The sequence below is a fragment of the Gorilla gorilla genome, chromosome 5 (assembly GCF_029281585.2).
Source record: "Gorilla gorilla gorilla isolate KB3781 chromosome 5, NHGRI_mGorGor1-v2.1_pri, whole genome shotgun sequence".
NCBI classification, from domain to species: domain Eukaryota; kingdom Metazoa; phylum Chordata; class Mammalia; order Primates; family Hominidae; genus Gorilla; species Gorilla gorilla.
In genome coordinates, this window is record NC_073229.2 from 134,575,861 (window position 1) to 134,590,468 (window position 14,608).

Here is a 14,608-nt window from a genome sequence, read left to right on the forward strand (position 1 = left end):
TGGCTTTATTTTTTCTTTGTTAATGGAAAGACCAAGTGAAGAACTAAGCAATTACCCAGGGAACTAAACTCATATAAAAAAATCAGTAATTCAGGTTAAATCCCTCCTTTTTTTCCCCCTTGGAAATGCTTTTCAAACTCACAACATCTATATAACTGCCTTCTTTTACTTTCCTCTGCAGATAATGCTAATGTTTCACCAATTCAAATGCAGGATATAAGACATACCTAACAGCAAAATCTCAAGAGCAACAACAAAAAAATGAAATTATGATGAAACCACAGTAAGGAAAAACCCAAAACCTATGGGAAACTGACTGTAAATCTGAAATGCATTCTTCCACAGATAAGATGATGACATAATTTGCAGTTGAAGTGTCCAGGATATTAATGTTTTTGAAAGACTATGGTTTTAAGTAGAGTTGGGAAAAAGTATAGTAAAACAAAAGAGTAAAATCTTCGTGTAAATTATTTTTTTAAAGGCAAGAATACTTACAAACATTTTTACAATGGCAACAAATCCAGATGGTACTTAAAGTCAGTTTCCTGGATGATCTGCCAACTGAAAAAGTTTGCAGTGGGTTAAAAAGTCACAGCCTCTGTGGGCTGTAAAGGAGACTTACAGGGAGAATTTGGTAAATTTGGGAAAAATAAGAATACCAGACTAGAAAGCTCACTCTTGGACCCTGGCAGGTGTGTGTCCCTTATCTGAACCAAACATAAGCACAACTGTCTGCACATTCAAGCCTTCTTGGCTCAAGGTTCTGGGAAGCATGGCATCATTTTTGTAGCTCTGATTTTTTATGGTTTAATTGTGAAGGCAAGCATTTTTTGAGAGGGCATTTCTGAATAAGAATTGTTTTTAGAGCTATGATTCTCATAAGAGGGGAAAAAATATCAGAAATAGAATCTGCAGGAGCTTTGTCAAAAGAAATGCATTCTCACATGCCCCTTCTTTTGGGAAGCCGTGGAGGGGTGGCACTGGCGTGGATAGAAATAGGTGAACTCCGGGAGGCTGAGGCAGGAGAATGGTGTGAATCCGGGAGGCGGAGCTTACAGTGAGCCAAGATCGCGCCACTGCACTCCAGCCTGAGCGACAGAGTGAGACTCCATCTCAAAAAAAAAAAAAGAAAAAAAAAAAAAAAGAAATAGGTGAACTCCCTCTGGCATGCATGGTAGGGAGGTGGTGGGGAAAGGTTGAGAATCAACTACATAGAAGAACAAATGTTGAAAAATATTTTGCAGCAATAAGAAAGCAGTTTTTAAAACTGAGAATTTTCATCTTAGTTTTTATTTCTTTTATAACACATTTGCTTTAAAATTTTCTTACAAAATTTATTAAAAAGACATACAAACAACATACGAGAGATGAGAATAAGATTCCTCTAATACAAAGGCATTACGGTAAATAATATTTCAGGTGCTAGACAGCAGGCATGGCACATTTATTCACCAAGACCAGAATCCCTGGGGGTAATCGCTTCCGTTTTTTCCAGCCCACTATTATTAGTTGTGGGAAGTAATTTGCTTGAATTGCTTTCATTCTCTGACTCCAGTTTTGCAGCCTCCTCCCAAGTAGTTGCTAGCCGTTTCCCAAGGGTTTCTGGAAGCTTTAGTGTTAACACTCCACTCAGGAGGGCCATAGTCCCAACAAACAACTAGAAGGAATTAAAAATAATGATAAGTGACACATCAAGAAAGGAACGCACCCTTCGGAGAATAGAATTTCCTAACTGTTTTCAGAGGGTAATGGAATTGAATTTGACATAACAGTTGTCACTGTGATTACTCGGTGAGATCTTTGGTTACTTGTGCTGGACTTCGAGTTCTTTTCCTCATCAACGAGGTTTAATCTCATCACTCACTCATTTATTCCTTCATGACCCACCATGGAGCGCCTCCTTAATTGCCAGCTACTGCCTGCATTATTACTCCCGAAGGTGCTGTCCTAGGAGCTGTGGTCAGAAAGAAAAAAGACACTTACCCCATCTTTCCAGACCCCAGAATCTTGTGGAGAAGACAAGTAACTGAGCCCTGGGTCAGGACATGCCAAGCAGGGACTGTCTTAGTCAACCCCGTCCCTGTCCCAATAATCAGTACACTATCAGAGTTCAGTAAATGATAGGGAATGAATGAATGAAAACAGGTTTCAATCAACCAGAATCTACGGAATTTGGGGGAAGCTAAACAAAGGCAGTGAAAACAAATTGCTACTTTATGGGGCAGGGATCCATATAATTTCCTATACAGTTCCGTGTGATTTCTTTATTTTCCAGATTTTGACACATAAAAGGCAGCCTTTTAGACTAGCGCCAAGGTGTTTGCTTTTAAAAATGCAGGTCACATTAAAAATTAAAGTCTGCATATCTATTCTCTGTTTATCATCATGAAGATGCTGGGTGGTTTTTATTAACAGAGCTAAATCTCTATACAATCCGTAAAAACACAATCTGTCCTTACTTAATTTAAACTCCTTCAGCAAAATATATTTGCTGGAAAGACCCTATAAAAATAAATTAAGGTATGGCTTTTCTGATAAATCTACACACTTGGTATGTTTATAGCCTCTGAGAATGAGAATCATAAAATACATAGAGCAAGTGTGAAGTGATGCCAGATCACATCCATAACAGACGAGACCTGGGAAGGCAGTTTTTCATTTTGTTTTGCAGAGCACTGATAACCTAATTCTTAGAAATATATGAAATATATGAGTAAGCTTAACCCAGATGCAGTAGCAGAATTTCAAGTGACATTCCAAAGGAATTTTAAAGACGTTTTCTAGTCTCTCAAGACACGGCAAGTATATCCAGTGATCTAGAAACCCCAGAAGAGCCCTAAGTCAGGGTCTGAAAAACACTGAGTAAGTCTAAAAGCCAAATAGAATCAAATGGAAGATCCAGAACAGAATGGAATTTTTCTTCTTAGCTTGGTAGTAAGACTAGTCAGGCAGGAAACAAATCATACCTCTCCACCTCCTCCTCACTCCCGCTCCCCTGACCAGCTCCCCACAATCCCCCAAACCCCAAACCAAACTTTGAAATAAGTCCCCCCTTTCCCACCCCTCCCTCCTCCTGGAGGGAGGCCAGGCGGATCCTTTCACACTCTCCAGACCCCATCGCCTCTCACCTCCTCCTCAGAGATCTCCCTCCATCCATCGTCCAACCTCCTTCTCACATATTTTTGATCTTTTCCTTTCTGCTGGCTATTTTCCCTTGGCAAAAAGAAAAGCTCTCAAAGGGCAGGGCATGGTGGCTCACGCCTATAACCCCAGCATTTCGGGAGGCTTGAGGTGGGTGGATCACCCGAGGTCAGGAGTTCGAGACCAGCCTGGCCAACATGGTGAAACTCTGTCTCTACTAAAATTACAAAATTAGCCGGGCGAGGTGGCACATGCCTGTAATCCCAGCTACTTGGGAGGCTGAGGTACGAGAATTGCTTGAACCCAGTAGGCAGAGGTTGCAGTGAGCCAAGATTGTGCCACTGAACTCCAGCCTGGGCGACAAGAGTGAAACTCCGTCTTAAAACAAAACAAAACAAAACAAAACAAAACAAAACAAAACAAAACAAAACAAAAAAAAAACTTCTCAAAGACTGGGTGCAGTGGCTTACATTTGTAATCCCAAGACTTTGGGAGGCTAAGGCTGGCGGATCACGTGAGGTCAGGAGTTCGAGACCAGCCTGGGCAATATGGTGAAATTCTCTATGGAAAATATAAAAATTAGCCAGGTGTGGTGGCACATGCCTGTGGTCCCAGCTACTTGGGAGGCTGAGGTGGGAGAATCGCTTGAGCCCAGGAGGCAGAGGTTGCATTGAGCCAAGATTGCACCACTGCACTCCAACCTCAGTGACAGAGTGAGACCCAATCTCAAAAAAAAAAAAAAAAAGAAAAGAAAAGAAAAGAAAAAAAAGAAAGAAAGAAAGAAAGAAAAAGAAATGTTCTTGACCCTTTTATAATCTCCATACCCACATTGCCTGGGTACTTGCCACCTGCTGCCTGTGTGGCTTTGGGCAAGTTACTTAACCTCTCTGCTCCTCAGAGTCCTTTTCTATAAAATGGATGAAAGAATAGTATCTGTCGCAAACGACTGTTGAGAGGATGAAATTAAATATTACGCAAAAGGCACTTAGAACAGTGCCTGGCTGCAGTAAGTAGCCAATACATGCAAGCTCTCGTTACTGCATGCATATATATATATATATTCTTAGCTTGGTAGTAAGACTAGTCAGGCAGTTGGGTTCAAGTGATTCTCCTGCCTCAGCCTCCCGAGTAGCTGGGACTACAGGCACGCACCACCACGCTCGGCTAATATTTGTATTTTTAGTAGAGACGGGGTGTCGCCATATTGGCCAGGCTGGTCCCAAACCCCTGGCCTCCCAAAGTGTGGGATTACTTGTGTGAGCCACCGCGCCTGCCCTACTGCTATTATATATTGAAAAACAAGATGTTTCTTAATGTTCCATCATTACTGCTGTTGTATCTTTTAAATCACCATACCTGGCATTTCCCCACTCCAGCCCTTCTCTTCGGGACTGGTGGTGATTTGCTCTCCTGCCCTTCCCACCAGACTGGACATCTCTCAAGACAGGCTATTTATTTCATCTGCTCCTTAGCACCTAGCAGGGTGGCTAGTTCAAAACCAGCACTCAGTCAACGATTGCCAAATGAGTTAATGAGCACACAAAAAGCTAATTACTTGTCCACCTTTTTTAGATTACTAGAAAATAATGGTTAATAATAAAAGCATCAGAACGAGTGATTTTTCATGTGCCTCTTTTCAAAAGAGAAAATATAAACATCTTCCAGATCAGAGTTTTCATTTCTCAAAATGAAAACACTGGCTCCCCAGGCAGTTTGACATCCATAAACAAGTTTAATGGGAAATTTGATTTTTTTTTGATTCATTACAAACAATAGGTAATACTCCTTAGATCCAAAGGAAGCACATTCACAGACTACTTCCGTAAATATACACCACACCCTGTGGCCAGAGGCTGTCTTAGAGAAGGGACGGGCCACTCAGGGCCAGGCTGGACAAGGAGCTGACTGCTCTGTGCTCACTTTTGTATAGATTGTTTGTTGGACCTTGTGTAAAAGTCAAGGGAGCATGGTATTTGGGTTCAAATCCCAGCTCTGTCACCTTTAAGGCGTGTGACCCTGGGCTAATAATTACTTTCTGTCCATCAGTCTCCTCATCTGTAAAATGAAGAGAACAACAGTATCTGAATTATATGAAGACTAATTTTTGTAAAGCATGTTCAAAAAGAGCTTGTTTAGGCAGGGCATGGTGGTTTACGCCTGTAATCCCAGCACTTTGGGAGGCCGAGATGGGCAGATCACCTGAGGTCAGGAGTTCGAGACCAGCTTGGCCAACATAGTGAAACCCCGTCTGTACTAAAAAATATTTAAAAAATTAGCCAGCCTTGGTGGCACACGCCTATAGTCCCAGCTTCTTGGGAGGCTGAGGCAGGAGAATCTTTTGAATCCGGGAGGTGGAGGTTGCAGTGAGCTGGGATCAGACCACTGCACTCCCGCCTGGTCGACAGAGCAAGACTCTGTCTCAGAAGAATAATAAAAATAAAAGGAGCTTGTTTAAATATCTGTTAAATAAAATTAGAGATCCCTTCTGAGTCTGTAGTCCTTAATTGAGCCTTACAGAAATCCATTAAAAATATATTTATTTGGTTTTATTTCTGGTAATTACCTTTTATAAATTTATCTATTTTATATTTGCACGTTTCAACTTATTATTTTAATAAACACTTTTTCATTTTATCTTTTTTGAAAAAAATAATAAGGAAAACAAGTGCTAGCACAAAGGAGATTCTTCTAGAAAAGTTCATGACCTAAAAAGGGTGGTAGACTCCCCCAAAACACCTCCCACACAGCCCACATGGTTTCTTAACCTCAGAGTCAGCCTGAGAAAGTGGCTGGGATCTAACAACTCAATGGCACATCCAAGCGCTTTACTGAGCGCCTGCTCCGGGGACGTGGGAGACACTCATGCCAAGCCAGCGATTCCCGAAGAGCCATATGTGTACCTGCTGTGTGTACAAGGCAACTCCAGGGGATGCCAAGCACTGTTTTATTACTTGTGAGATTATGTTAGTGTCTTTTAGAAAAACACATAATTAGTATAACATCCATGACTTCACTGATATTATTGTTTAGGACAAAGCTAATTTCCAAAAGTCAATCTATTTGATTTAAAATAGCAGGTGAATGACAGCATGAGTGGCACACGAGCTGAGGGAAACACTTGGCTAGGCCCAGCTGTGGGGATGCAAAATGTCCTGCTCTGCAAAGCACAACAGCCTGACTGGGGCGATGAAGACACACGCACAAATAATAAAGCCACACTGCGACAGCAACTGAAAGAGGCACCCACTAAATGCTGTATAGACATGCTTGAGAAAAGGAGAGATGGGGTCACTAGATCTGGCTGGCCTCCTGGAAAGCGGATACCTGGAAGGCTACTTAACAGGTACATGAGAGAGGAGCGCTGTCTTTGGAGGGGCCGTTTGGGCAGTGGCATGGAAGGGGAGGAGGTGGGATGAGGACAGGGAGGAGAAGGGAAGGCTTGCAGTGGGGCTGAGTCTGGAGAGGAAGGGAAGCTGCATGAGGAACAGAACAGGGGAGCTGTGCAGGGGGTCAATCGGGAAAGGCCCTGGATAACAGCTGAGTTTGGACTTTTATTCTGAAGCTGACAGGGGCACTGGGTCATGGCCATCGTGCCTTCTATGCTACTCAGACAGGGTGGGGGATGAAGCGCAAGGAGAAGACTGGGAGGCACTGGAACCAGGCATGCAGGGGTAGTTTTGAAGGAGAATGTGAGGATTTGGTGATGAAAGAACAGGATGAATAAGAAGACAATGCCACAGTGTCATGCTTGAGGCCACTGACCTATCCTTAACCAAAAGTGGGAGACAGGTATCACTGGCCAGTTCTACTTGGGAGACATTGAGTTTGTGGTGAAACATCCAGGGAGAATGTCCATGAGGCTGGAGGAAACACTCGCCTGCAGCCGGGAGGAGAGGTGATGCATGCAGGGGGCGGGGAGGAGGCTGGGAGGAAATCCTGCAGCCTGAGTCTAAGGGGCAATCAGAAAAGAGAAAGGAGGCACTGGAGGGGAGGGAGAGGGAGGAGCTGCAGGCTGGCAAGTCACACCTGCCCTCCACCCATCCCGCATCTTCTTCCTGAGCAGAAGAGTCCACTAAAGCCAGGTGCAGCGGTGCTCACGTGCCTTCCCAGCCTCTCAGCCCCTACCTGAGGCTCTGCAAACTAAGCGTCCCTGCTCTCACTCTTTGAAAGCCAGGCAAATGGCTCACACTGCTGGAGCCCCTCAGGTTCAGGTCAACTGAGAACCATGGGTTCCTAATGCTCTCCATTAGGCATCACAGAATCTTTTTGGAGCAGGCAGCCCCCAGAATTCGCCTTGCCCAGCAGGCACTCAGTGGGAACACAGAGGCAAGGCCGGGCCAGGGGGTGGGGGCAGATGCCCTGAGGAGGACAGAGACCAGAGCTCTCCCTTCCCCAGGCCTGGCTTCCAGGGAAGGGTGAGGACACGCCCTTTTGTGGCAGGCAGAGTTGTAATGAACAGCTCAGCAGTGGTGGAAGGCCACCAATGGCCAATCGCACAGCAGCCACCACCCTACTCACCAACTGGCCAGCTGTTGGTAATGGGGTTGTTTCTACAAACCCCATTAGGAAATGATGTACTGGCTTTCAATAAATAACAATAGAGAAGTTGCTAATAGGCAATTAGAAACTGCCTCCGTGCCCCCTCGGGAAGGGTCTGCAAACTGAAGCACACCTGTGGTATGAAGATCCAAATGCTGCTGAGGTCCACAGAGAACGGCGCCAGAATGCTGGCCAGGCGACACACCATGCTGCCGCTTCCCACAGCCAGCGATCTGGAAACAGAGGAGAGAGGCTGAGACAAGTAAGGCACAAGTGACCCGGGGATTGAGGGACCTGTTTCCTGCAGCTCCTTTCCCACCCTCCCCAACAAGGATAAGGGCGGTCAGGCAGCGCATTACAACGTTTCAGTCAACCTCAGTGGCCCCGCGAGATTATAATAGCACATTTTTACTCGACTTTTTCTATCTTTCAATATGTTTAGATACACAAATACTTACCATTGTGTTACGACTGCCTGCAGTATTCAGTGCAGTAACATGCTGTGGAGGGTCACAGCCGAGGAGGAATAAGCTGTGCCACACAGCCCGGGTGTGTAGTATGCTGGGCCATCTAGGTTTGTGTAAATTCACTCTATGATGTTCTGACAACCACGAAATCACCAAAGGATGCATTTCTCAAAACGTGTGCCCATCATTAAGCAACACATGACCGTAAAAAAAACGTAAGCTTGAAAATAATTTTACTTAAATTTTTCAAGAATCACAACACCTACATTTTGTGAAACAGTGGTGTATATAAGCATGCACATAATTCAAGACAATTCATGACAAAAAAGAGGTAGGAGTGTGGAGGTAAGCCATTCTTCATCTGCTGTGCAGGTGAGGCCCTTGTGTGTACTGATCCAGCCTAACATTAAGAATAATAAGGTCTTCTAGAGCAGTAATTTGTTTCAGGTAAGGAGTGGGAATTTGAGAGAACAAAGTATCTGTATACCTGTGTACTGTTCTATTTCAACTTTTTAGAGTCAAGGAATATCTTAATGTGCTTTTCTTTAAAGGTTACTTAGAGAAAATGTATAGAATGTTAGTAAGGAAAGACTGTCCTTTTATGTGAGTAAGTACCTCTATAAATTAACGGTGCCTCATCTTTTCCAGTCACACACATTTATAAAGAACTGATAAAAAGTATGGCATTCTTCTGAGAAAGAAATCATACATAAGTAAAGTTTTGCATGCAGTGTTAGGGTGTTTAGGGAGCTCATAGAGTTGGTTAAAGATTTCCTGTATTAAGTATTTACATATTGGATTTTTTTGAGGTCATGTACCTGTGGTTGTAAACCAACAACCAAGCCAACAAAGAAAAGATCTTAAAAAATACTATAATATTCATAATTGCAATGCACATTGACATTATTTGATGGGATTGTCACCTTCTTAGCGTATAACATGCATTCACTCAGCACATGTGTGTCGAGAGTCTAATATGTGCCAGGCACTGCATGGATCTGGTCCAATCTGAATTCTGAACTGGGAAAATCTGAAGCTTTCCCTGGCTGAGCAGAAATCCACCTGAGAGGCCAGAAGGGTCCCACAGCACATGACAAAGATATTCTCCCTGATTTAGAGCAGCTTCTTCCTTGGGTCAGCCACAAGGGAGCCAAAGCCACAATGCAAGTTGGCAATTATGCAACTTCACTCTCTATTGCATTCAACTAGTCTCCACCATTGTCAGCCTGTAAGTGCTAGAATGTAATCTGTTATTCTGCCTGTCTGCTACTGTACATCTGCGCAGGGCTGCCACTTTCCCAATATGATCTGAGAAGAGTCCACAAAGCCCTTACCCCAAAATACCTTCTTCCCCTCTGCTACTAAAGCTCTACTGCTAGCAACTTATCCCTCGCTAATGTTAAGCACTGTCTCCCATAAAAATTCTCATGTATTTCACTGGGTGACAGATAGGGCCAAAAGATGTGGATTTGAGTTCTGATGGGTCACTGACTAGCCAGGTGCCTTTGGCCACGACCCTAATCTTGTGTGAATTCCAGTTCCACAACCTGTAAAATGGACAGAAGATGTATTTATTATTAGACTGCGAGAGTGGTCTAGTAATAGCACTCTGGCTGACCTAGAGGGGAAGTACGAAGGAAGAAGAAAAACTCTACTCTCAGACAACTGGGCTGATAGACAATTACATAGGGAGTTATTCCTCTGCTATTCTATACCCCTGGTCACATATTAGTCTGATAAACTTTTTTCTTAGATACATATGTGTACCTACTCTATCTATCCATTCTTCCATCCCTCCATCCATCCATCCATCCATCCGTCCATCTAGATATCCATTAATCTATCTACAGTCAACACAAATGTACTTACCCATCCTGGTCCACAGGGCTGCCTGCCCTAGCATTTCAGCAGGCAGGTGTGTGAGCATGGAAAATTCCTAGGGAAGGATTTATCCTACCTCTTGACTAATGGATTTTCTAGGTCCTACATCCCTCCTGCTTGTGGCGACAAGGAGGAGGCATCTCTGGGCTGGTGTTATATGGACTTATCTCTACAGAAAGTCACTTACTTTTCACACTTGTAACACATGACAAATAATATACTCCTAAAAGGCATGAACCCACTAGCTAAGCAGTTAGATTTTTTAATAAGTTTCCTGTGAAAAACCTTAATATCTTGTTTGTTTATTTGTTGCCATTAAGATTGGGTCTTTAATAGGCTAAGAAATTATCCAAGCTCACTAACAAATTTTTTCCCTTAGAAAATGAAAACTTCCATTGATAAAGCAGGTGTTAGGAAAATGCCACTTGGAGGATTTAAGGGAGGACTGCAGATAGGAAACTATTACGGAATTTCACAGAGGGAGATCTGTGGGACAAGCGTCTCTTGGCAGCAGTGTGACCCTAATCACTATTTACACTTCAAAATACAGGATCATTTTGCAAAAAAAAGAGTCAAAAATTCTGACGGGCCAGGCACAGTGGCTCACACCTGTAATCCTAGCGCTTTGGGAGGCCAAGGAGGGTGGATCACTTGAGGTCAGGAGTTTGAGACCAGCCTGGCCAACATGGTGAAACCCTGTCTCTACTAAAATACAAAAATTAGCCGGGCATGGTGGTGCACACCTGCAATCCCAGCTACTCAGGAGGCTGAGGCAGAAGAATCACTTGAACCTGGGAGGTAAGGTTGCAGTGAGCCAAGATCACACCATTTGACTCCAGCCTGGGCAACAGAGTGAGATTCTGTCTCAAAAAAAATAAAATAAAATCCAATGGAGAATCAGAGAAAAGATCCCTTCCCTTTATAGCTGGGGTCCCAGCTGTGTGTCTTGCACCAGGTACTTGATCTCCCTGGTCGCAGCTGTCTTATCTGGACATGAGGGCTGCAACAAGAAGTGTGGTTTACAAAGGATGTACTGTTAAGACCTGGAAGTTCTGCTGCAGCCCCCTGAAGCAAGAAGGCAGGAGCACTGGGGGGATTCCAGGTACTCAACAGAGCTTCCACAAAGGACCTCTGTCATCTTCACCACATAAACAGTTTCCAAGTAAAATGTGTTTGGAAAAGCTTTGTAAAAGCTTGGAAGTCCCTGAGGTTCCCAGATCAGTGGGAATCACATCAGACATTCCCAAAGGGTGTCGGGGGGGCGGGGGGGGCGGGGGGGGGGGGGGGTGGCAACTCAGAGTCACCTGCAGTCTTGTTAAAAATCCCGAGTCTCGGCTAGGCCTGGTGGCTCATGCCTGTAATCCCAACACTTTGGGAGGCCAAGGCTGGCGGATCACGAGGTCAGGAGTTCGAGACCAGCCTGACCAACATGGTGAAACCCCGTCTCTACTAAAAATACAAAAATTAGCCAGGTGTAGTGGCATGCACGTGTAATCCCAGCTACTCTGGAGGCTGAGGCAAGAGAATTGCTTGAACCCAGGAGGCGGAGCTTGCAGTGAACCGAGATCACACCACTGCACTCCAGCCTGGGCAACAGAATGAGACTCCATCTCGAAAAAAGAAAAAAAAAATCCCCAGTGTCATTCTTGGATTGATCCAGCAGGTCTGGTGTAAGGACCCAAGACTGGTATTTTTTATGAAATGCCTCAATGACTCTGACGAGCTGCCAGCTTTGAGAACTTCCAGATAAGGTAATCTCAGGGAGCCAATGATTACTGATGTTATGGGCTGAGTTGTGCCTCCCAAAGTTCAAGTGTTGAAGTCTGAATCCCTAGTACTTTATGATGTAATGGTATTTGTAGATAAGGTCTTTAAAGAGGTGATTAAGTTAAAATGAGGCTGTTAGGGTGGGGCCGTAATCCAATATGGCTGGTGTCTTATATGAAGAGGGAGGGACATCAGCAATGCACACAGAGGTAAGACCCCTTGAGGACATAGCAAGAGGGCACCACCTGAAGACCACGGAGCGAGGCCTCAGGAGAATCCAAACCTGCCGACACCTTGTTCTTGGACTTCCAGCCTCCAGTACTGTGAGAAAATAAATTTCTATTGTTTAAGCCACTCAGCCTGTGGTATTTTGTTACAGCAGCCCACACAGACTAACACAATTGGCATCAGAACATCGAGAGACACATCCTGAGAAATTACCTTTGAGTCAATACAGAGACTCAGTGGAAGTCTATGGTACTTGAAACTTAAAATGTTTTTGGAATAATAGAGTGTTATTTCAAAATAATTCATCTAATATCCTCACTAATATGGTACAAAGCCTCAGACTCAAAATGAGTATCAGCGTGTCATTTTCCCATCTCAGAGATCCAGGTAACTTCTATGAAAAAGTTTTTACATGTAAAGGCCAAATACAATGAAATGACACACAAGTGAAAGATAACAGGAAAACAACCAAAAAACAATTCATCCTTACCTTACAATGGTTGGATACAGCTCAGCTGTATAAAGATAAATGAGGCCAAATGCTGCCCCGATGGCAAATTTTCCAACCATAGCTGTCACCACACCCAAAATATAATGTTTCTGAAAAAAATTTAGCAGAATAGATCATCACAAGTGGTATTTTTAAAGGAAAATAGAAAATCTTTAAAATCATTACTTAAAACATTCTAATTCCTTCAGTATTTTTTCAGAACAATGAAGAGCCTTATTTTTCTGTTTGAATGTATTAAACTCTACTCACAGTCTGAGAAAGCTTTCCATCTTTACGAAATGTGGAGGAAAGTTTCAGTGTGTCTCTTCTCCCCATCCACTTTGGAGGGTTTGAACTGTGATGAAAGCCAGTTGGGAAGACTGTTTTGGAAGGAGACACGCCCTGATAGTGCTGGTGGCACCAAGAATTTCCCCACTCCTTCTGGGACTGATCCAGCAGAATGAATCAAGGAGCCATACAAACAAATTGTGAGCCGGGCCTAATGGCTCACACCTGTAATCCCAGCACTTTAGGAGGCTGAGGCAGGAGAATCACTTGAGGCCAAGAGTTTTAGGCCAGCCAGGGCAACATAGCAAGACCTCATTTCTACAGAAAAACAAAAAAATTAGCTGTGTGTGATGGTACATGCCTGTGGTCCCAGCTACTGGAGAAGCTAAGGCAGGAGGATCATTTGAGCCCAGGAGTTCGAGATTACGGAGAGCTATAATCACACCACTGCACTTCAGCTTGGGTGACAGAGTGAGATCTTGTCTCTATTTAATCTATTTACTTTTCTTAAAAAAAACAAAACAAATTGTGCCCTTTGTGGCAGTAATCCCTGGCTTATAAATTGTCTTCAGAAAATATTTGAAAGTGGTAACTATTAGTACAGACTGTTTTGTTCATTTGTTTGTTTGCAGCTGATACATTCCTCAATGGCAAAACCTTTACCTCCACCTCGGTTTTTATTCTCCCTAATGTGTTCCACTTCCAAAGGTAACTAACAAAGACACCCTGTATTCCGAAATCTCCCTCCTCCCCCATCTGCCAGCTGGATGCTGAGACCCAGGGTGGCCTTGGGGCTGATGTGTTAAGGACAGCAGTGCCTCTGTCAGCCTGCATCCCTGAATGACTCCATGGACCCAAACACCCACTCACCACTCCCACTTTGGCCAACTAGGTACAAATACATGGAACTTTCTACGAGCAGGTAACAAACATCCTTTATGTTAAGTCACTGAGATTCTGGGATGCCTCTATTAAAGAGCTAATGTCACCTTAATTACAATTGTAAATTACATTAATTAACAATTGTTAATTAAATTAGTATTTGTATTGTGTTGACATTATCACTTGGGGAAAAATTTATTGGAGGGGAGAGATTTGTCGTTGTGGGTTAATGCTCTATTTCTAGAAATCTCCATCAGCCTCTTTCTCATCTTCCCTATTAGTGTAGAACTCAAAGGTTCTGGTGTTCCCCAACTCTTCACCAACTTAAAGGCAGCTGCCATCTAGTCAACTACCATCACTGCAAACTACTTTTTTAAAGGTGTGGATGAAGTTCTCTCAAATTGGCAGAGACCTCCTTGTCCTGAGTAGTTTTATTGCATTCAATTAGTTGCGTATCAATCACCTGGAAATTTCATTACATAAAATATTTGGCTCACCGATCCTAATCATTAAGTAAAGTGCTACTGTAAAAGGAAGACACTTGTTAGCTTAAATTAAATTTCAAACGATATGCAAAACTTAAAATGCTTTGCTCTAAATGTTGATATACTATTGCTTAATGATTATATAATCACAGGAGAACATTAAATAAAATATTTTAAGTACTGTTATAGTGACATTTTGCAAATCAAGAATTAAAATACAGATCTGAAAACATCTTTTTTGGGAAGAGGGGAAGCACTTCTGGATGCAAGAGGTATTTTGAGGGGATGCAGTTTGGCAAAATATGGGAATGTGAAAGTCATTTCAGTAAATTCTGGGTAGTGTTTCTCACTAAGAAACTGTTTTTAAAAACAAGCTCCTTGGGGTGTTTATGCATACCAGACATTGGAAACTACTAATCTCCTGCAATGAAAAACAGTGT

The 14,608-nt window shown here is 43.2% G+C and overlaps 1 protein-coding gene across 2 annotated transcripts in view; it reads right to left on the reverse strand.

The window, feature by feature from the left end:
• Positions 1 to 1,258: 1,258 nt before the first annotated feature.
• Positions 1,259 to 14,608, reverse strand: part of SLC22A16 (solute carrier family 22 member 16) — a 52,009-nt gene continuing 38,659 nt past the window's right edge. The window contains exons 6-8 of one of the 2 annotated variants that reach the window (XM_004044528.4): positions 12,514 to 12,623; positions 7,814 to 7,913; positions 1,259 to 1,657 (exon numbers count right to left, since the gene is read on the reverse strand). In XM_004044528.4, the coding sequence (XP_004044576.2) occupies positions 1,445 to 1,657; positions 7,814 to 7,913; positions 12,514 to 12,623 (423 nt within the window). In that variant the 3' untranslated portion in view covers positions 1,259 to 1,444. Of the gene's footprint in view, positions 1,658 to 1,754; positions 1,955 to 7,813; positions 7,914 to 12,513; positions 12,624 to 14,608 lie in introns of those variants that run through there. The other variant, XM_055391507.2, reaches the window with a different exon arrangement.